This window comes from Bombina bombina, chromosome 4, assembly GCF_027579735.1.
Source record: "Bombina bombina isolate aBomBom1 chromosome 4, aBomBom1.pri, whole genome shotgun sequence".
NCBI classification, from domain to species: Eukaryota; Metazoa; Chordata; class Amphibia; order Anura; family Bombinatoridae; genus Bombina; species Bombina bombina.
In genome coordinates this window covers 993,025,861-993,033,112 of record NC_069502.1, presented here as the reverse complement: position 1 = coordinate 993,033,112, position 7,252 = coordinate 993,025,861, and the positions used below count along the sequence as shown (strand labels likewise).

General features: G+C 39.8%; 1 protein-coding gene across 3 annotated transcripts in view; it reads left to right on the top strand.

Moving 5' to 3' along the window:
- Positions 1 to 7,252, top strand: part of USP34 (ubiquitin specific peptidase 34) — a 1,226,195-nt gene that overhangs the window by 658,556 nt on the left and 560,387 nt on the right. For all 3 annotated transcript variants that reach the window (XM_053712051.1, XM_053712050.1, XM_053712048.1), the window contains 2 exons: positions 1,378 to 1,478; positions 2,317 to 2,526. In XM_053712051.1, the coding sequence (XP_053568026.1) occupies positions 1,378 to 1,478; positions 2,317 to 2,526 (311 nt within the window). The remainder of the gene's footprint in view (positions 1 to 1,377; positions 1,479 to 2,316; positions 2,527 to 7,252) is intronic.

Here is a 7,252-nt window from a genome sequence, read left to right as displayed (position 1 = left end):
TTGTGATGTGTGTGTGGTATGTATGTGTGTGTGGTATGTATTTGTGTGTGTTGTATGAGTGTGTGTGTTGGATGAGCTGTATGAGTGTGTGTGTTGGATGAGTGTGTGTGTTGGATGAGTGTGTGTGTTGGATGAGTGTGTGTGTTGGATGAGTGTGTGTGTTGGATGAGTGGGTGTGTTGGATGTGTGTGGGTGTGTTGGATGTGTGTGGGTGTGTTGGATGTGTGTGGGTGTGTTGGATGTGTGTGGGTGTGTTGGATGTGTGTGGGTGTGTTGGATGTGTGTGTGGGTGTGTTGGATGTGTGTGGGTGTGTTGGATGTGTGTGTGTGTGTGTTGGATGTGTGTGTGTTGGATGTGTGTGTGTGTGTTGGATGTGTGTGTGTGTTGGATGTGTGTGTGTGTTTGATGTGTGTGTGTGATGTGTGTGTTGTATGTGAGTGTTTAAGATGTGTCTGTGTGTTGTATGAAGAGCGTATGGTATGTGTGTGTGTGTGTGTGTGTGTGTGTGTGGTGTATGATGTATGAGAGTGTGTATTATTACTTTTTATTTCATGTTTGACTATAATCAGGAATAAAATATACAGACATTTTAGTCCCTTTGTCCAAAATTTCAGCTATCTTGTTGTATATTACTTCAAGTATGTACAGATCAAACATAAAAATAGGGTCGTGAATGTATGTGGTATCATGGCACTGGGTCTTGGGGAAAAAAAGTTTGAAGAACCCTAGTTTAGAGGGACAATAAATGTAAATAATAACATGCAGAATTATGTAACATATCCTAGCAACACATGTTAAAACAAAAGATTTGAGAGATTTAACCCCCCACTTGCGTTCCTCGACAGCATTTTCTGATTCTGTTTTTTTTATGTCATGGGTGCACTGTCTAATCACAGCAAGCCTATAAGCAAGCAATTAGTTCAGTGCCACGATTAGTCACGCTGTGATTACACACTGCACCCATAAGTCAATTTTTGGAGAAAAATATCATAAGACGCTGACTAGTAAATTAAGGTAACTATACCTTTGATGGTTCAAATCTCTCTTGTTTTTGCAGGTGTGCATAGTTTAGAAGTATGTAACCTTATTTTTGACTGCTTTTCATTTTGACTTCACTGTCCTTTCATAACACCAAAAGTATACAAACATTATACTCTGCCTGTCACTAAGGGTACCCATATTACTGCCAAAGAAAATTGTTCCTTTAGTCCCATTAGTACAAAATGACAAGCACTACTGTGCAGCTATAATATATAATTATTGCTGTTCCTCTAGTATAGCTTGGAAAGTCCTCTTATTAGCAAAAGTTATTCTTTGTATGTGTGTAGTCAGGTTAAAAAAAAAAAAAAAAAAGCATTATGTATATTTATATTAAGGTGGATTGATGGGGCCAGTCAGAATGATCTCTTCTGGACATGAGCTAACGACAGACTATGATGAAAAGTCCCTACATGAGCTTGGATTCAAGGATATGCAGGTACAACAGATTGCTTTATTTTTCAGAAATGTTAACGATTAGTAATTTATTAGTTTCTACTTCATATTTGTTTTAGCTTGTGAAGCTTTGACTCATTTGGCTCTTCGGGTTTTCCCTCTGCAGCCTGCCTTATTTACATGGGCTGTTTAAAATTTGCTACAGAGCATAAGTGTATGACTGACTTGCTTTATAAGTGTATGATATGATATCAAGAGCCAAAAGTTTGTAATATTTCTCTCTTTTGTGACAGCACAACACAAAACAGTTCACACTGATCATTGCAGTTCTGTGCCTGTTTATGGAAGGTAGAATCTTCATGAAGTCAGCCATTGTTTTGGGGTTTTAAGAAATAATTTATTTTTAGACTAAAGGGACTATGGGATTACACCGTTTATTATCCATTATAATAAAAATAGTAAAACATGATGTTCAAATCAACTGTTTGTGAAACTCTTTGTTGAAAACAGTTCTCAAATTCCATTAAGTTTACTATTTACACAATTTATAACTAATAAGGATGGCATATAATGTTACATTCAGTTAACCAAAGAGTTACCTTATATTTTAGACAATGAAAAGTAAGTTTGTTTGGTTATTAAGTCACACATTTTCATATTACAAAATTTCAATGTACAATATTTTAATTGAATGACAATTTCCACAATTAATTTTTCCATTTAGCATGAAAATACATTATTTTGCCAACTTTCTGCATTTTTTCCCATTGTTTGAGACCTCTAGTTAGTTAACTGGTAAATGTAGTCATTGTTATAATGTACTTATGGATTTAATTTGTATGGAAAGTAAACAAAAACATTTTTTTCTCTCTGTTACCCAGATGGTGTTTGTGTCCTTAGGAGCACCACGGCGAGAGAGGAAAGGCGAAGGCGTGCAGCTGCCAGCATCATGCCTCCCACCTCCGCAAAAGGAAAACATCCCAATGCTTTTACTTTTACAAGAGCCGCATCTCACTACCTTGTTTGATTTGTTAGAAATGTTGGCTTCCTTCAAACCACCATCTGCAGAAATGGTGATGGAAGACGCAGAGGTAAATCTTTATCAGTGAAAACTTTACATTCTAAGAAAGTCACATTGGCAAACAAATGATCGTACATTTGAAATAACAAACTTGAATCTAATTTCATGTGACAGCAGCAAGTGACAGGTATATTTATATTTTTTGTTTGGGGTTTTAAGCTCTTGTTTAAGTGTACAGATACTAAATAATTTCTGCACAGTATATAAATGTATGTGTTTCTATTGTGAAGCTCACTAACAAAATTGTGTACAGCTTAGATTCCATATATAACTATTTCTCTCTTACTTGGAAAGATATAAACTTCCTATAATATTGAATGTTCAGTTTCTCCTCTGTGTACATATTAATTTTCTCTGTTTTGATCTTAATTGCAAATGCAGAAGCTCTATTTTCTTTCATGTAATTAGCAAGAGTCCATGAGCTAGTGACGTATGGGGATATACATTCCTACCAGGAGGGGCAAAGTTTCCCAAACCTCAAAATGCCTATAAATACACCCCTTACCACACCCACAAATCAGTTTTACAAACTTTGCCTCCCGTGGAGGTGGTGAAGTAAGTTTGTGCTAGATTCTACGTTGATATACGCTTCGCAGCAGGCTGGAGCCCGGTTTTCCTCTCAGCGTGCAGTGAATGTCAGAGGGATGTGAGGAGAGTATTGCCTATTTGAATTCAATGGATCTATTTCATAGGTTCTCTGTTATCGGTCGTATTGATTCATCTCTTACCTCCCTTTTCAGATCGACGATATACTCTTATATATACCATTACCTCTACTGATTCTCGTTTCAGTACTGGTTTGGCTTTCTACTACATGTAGATGAGTGTCCTGGGGTAAGTAAGTCTTATTTTCTGTGACACTCTAAACTATGGTTGGGCACTTTTATATAAAGTTCTAAATATATGTGTTTAAACATTTATTTGCCTTGATTCAGGATGTTCAATATTCCTTATTTCAGACAGTCAGTTTCATTATTTGGGATAATGCATTTGAATAATACATTTTTCTTACCTTTAAATTTGACTTTTTTCCTGTGGGCTGTTAGGCTCGCGGGGGCTGAAAATGCTTCTTTTTATTGCGTCATTCTTGGCGCTCACTTTTTTGGCGCAAAAATTTTTTTTCTTAGTCATTTCCGGCGTCATACTTGTCACCGGAAGTTGTTTGTATTAGCGTCATTTTTTTTACGTTTTTGCACCAAATATGTCGGCGTCACCGGATGTGGCGTCATTTTTGGCGTCAAAGCATTTAGGCGCTAAATAATGTGGGCGTCTTTTTTGGCGCTAAAAAATATGGGCGCCATTGTCTCCACATTATTTAAGTCTCATTGGTTATTTGCTTCTGGTTGCTAGAAGCTTGTTCATTGGCATTTTTTCCCCATTCCTGAAACTGTCATTTAAGGAATTTGATAAATTTTGCTTTATATGTTGTTTCTCCTACATTGGTGTGTCCGGTCCACGGCTTCATCCTTACTTGTTGGAATATTCTCTTCCCCAACAGGAAATGGCAAAGAGAGCACAGCAAAAGCTGCCCATATAGCCCCCCCTCTGGCTCCGCCCCCCAGTCATTCTCTTTGCCGCTCTGAACAAGTAGCATCTCCACGGGATGGTAAAGAGTATGTAGTTTTATTTCTTCTATCAAGAGTTTGTTATTTTAAAATAGTGCCGGTTTGTACTATTTACTCTACAACAGAAAGTGATGAAGAGTTCTGTTAAAAGAGGAGTATGATTTTAGCAACAGTAACTAAAATCCATTGCTGTTCCCACGCAGGACTGTTGAGCCCAGAGAACTTCAGTTGGGGGGAACAGTTTGCAGACTTTTCTGCTCCAGGTATGACTAGTCTCTTTTCTAACAAGACACAGTAATGCTAGAAGACTGTCATTTCCCTTTTGGGATCGGTAAGCCATTTTCTTAGACTAATAACAGAATGAAGGCTTATAAATGGGCTATATACTGGTTGACACTATTGTGGGCTAAATCGATTGATTTATATAATATTTATATGATTTTTGGAGTGTTTTGAGACTTGGAAACACTTTTGGGAACGTTTTATTACGCCTGGCAGTCTGTTAGACACCTAATCTAGTCAGGAAGGCCCCTTCACTCTGGTATGCAGAGGGAGGAAGCCTCATTTTCGCGCCTTAATTGCACAGTTACTTCTGGAAGCAGTGCATGCAGCTTCATGTGAGAGGGTCCTGTGGCCACAAAAACGATTCTTATTTCTGTGGTGAATAACCCCCAAGGAAGGTAAAGCCGCAGCAAAAGGCTGTGGCAGGGACTGTAGTGGGTTTAAACTGCTAAATTGAACAATTAGCTCCGGTTTGCTCATTTAAGAGGTTAAAGACTTGAAATTTGGTGTGCAATACTTTCAAAGCATTAAGACACTAGGGTGCAAATTTCGTAAAGATCGGATAATTCCTTCATAGTTTTTCAAACATTCAGAAATAAAGTGTACTCTGTTTATTATTTAAAGAGACAGTAACAGTTTTGTTTAAAAACGGTTTTTTTGCATTAATAGCCTGACTAAGTCTGTCTAACATGTCTGTACCTTCAGATAGATTATGTTCTGTGTGTATGGAGGCCAAGGTGATTCCCCCTTTAAATGTATGTGAAAATTGTGCCATGGCGTCCAAACAAAGTAAGGACAGTAATGTCACATTTAACAAGGTTGCCCAAGATGATTCTTCAAATGAAGGTAGTGGGGATAGTTCATCATCCTCTCCTTCTGTGTCAACACCAGTTATGCCCGCGCAGGCGACACCTAGTACATCTAACGCGCCAATGCTTGTTACTATGCAACAATTAACTGCAGTAATGGATAATTCTATAGCAAATCTTTTATCGCTGCCAACACTTCCCAGAAAGCGTGATTGCTCAGTTTTGAATACAGAGGATGAACAAGTGGGCGCTGATGATAGTTTATCTGTAATACCCTCACACCAGTCTGAATTGGCAGTGAGGGAGGGGCTGTCTGAGGGAGAAATTTCTGATTCAGGAAAAGTTTCTCAGCAGGCAGAACCTGATATCGTGACGTTTAAATTTAAGTTAGAACATCTCCGCGCCCTGCTTAAGGAGGTGCTAACTACTCTTGACGATTGCGACTCTTTGGTAATTCCAGAGAAATTGTGCAAAATGGACAAATTCCTTTAGGTCCCTGTGCACGCTGATGCCTTTCCGATACCCAAGAGGGTGGCGGACATAGTGAACAAGGAGTGGGAGAAGCCAGGTATACCTTTTGTCCCACCTCCTATATTTAAGAAAATGTTCCCCATTGTCCACCCCAGAAGGGACGCATGGCAAACAGTCCCTAAGGTTGAAGGAGCAGTTTCTACGTTGGCCAAGCGCACGACTATTCCCATTGAGGACAGTTGTGCTTTCAAAGATCCTATGGATAAAAAATTGGAAGGATTGCTTAAAAAGATATTTGTTCAGCAAGGTTTCCTTCTTCAGCCAATTTCGTGCATTATTCCTGTCACTACGGCGGCGTCTTTTTGGTTCGAGGAACTAGAAAATTCGCTCAATAAGGAGACTCCATATGAGGAAGTCATGGACAGAATTCACGCACTAAAGATGGCTAATTCCTTTATTTTAGATGCCGCTTTGCAACTGGCGAAATTAGCGGCGAAAAATTCAGGTTTTGCAATTGTGGCGCGCAGAGCGCTTTGGCTAAAATCTTGGTCGGCGGATGTGTCATCCAAGACAAAATTGCTTAATATTCCTTTCAAAGGTAAGACCCTTTTTGGGCCAGAATTGAAGGAGAATATTTCAGACATCACTGGGGGAAAGGGCCATGCCCTCCCACAGGATAGGCCTTTCAAGGCTAAGAACAAATCTAATTTTCGTTCCTTTCGCAACTTCAGGAACGCACTGTCTCCTAACTCTGCAGCCTCTAGACAAAAGGGTAACGCTTCCCAGGCTAAGCCAGCATGGAAACCAATGCAAGGCTGGAACAAGGGTAAACAGGCCAAGAAGCCTGCTGCTGCTACCAAGACAGCATGAAGGGGTAGCCCCCGATCCGGGACCGGATCTAGTAGGGGGCAGACTTTCTCTCTTTGCTCAGGCTTGGGCAAGAGATGTTCAGGATCCCTGGGCACTAGAAATAGTCTCTCAGGGTTATCTTCTAGAATTCAAGGAACTTCCTCCAAGGGGAAGGTTCCACATGTCTCGCTTATCTTCAGACCAGATAAAGAGACAGGCATTCTTACATTGCGTAGGAGATCTATTAAAGATGGGAGTGATACACCCAGTTCCAACAGTGGAACAAGGTCAGGGGTTTTACTCAAACCTGTTCGTAGTTCCCAAAAAAGAGGGAACTTTCAGACCAATTCTGGATTTAAAAATTCTAAACAAATTCCTCAGAGTTCCATCGTTCAAAATGGAAACCATTCAAACGATTTTACCAACAATCCAGGAGGGTCAATACATGACTACCGTGGATTTAAAGGATGCGTACCTACATATTCCTATCCACAAAGATCATCATCAGTTCCTAAGGTTCGCCTTTCTGGACAAACATTACCAGTTCGTGGCTCTTCCGTTCGGTTTAGCCACTGCTCCCAGAATTTTCACAAAGGTGCTAGGGTCCCTTCTAGCGGTTCTAAGACCGAGGGGCATTGCAGTGGCACCTTACCTAGACGACATCCTAATCCAAGCATCGTCCCTTTCCAGATCAAGGGCTCATACAGACATTGTATTAGCTTTTCTCAGGTCTCACGGATGGAAGGTGAACATGGAAAAG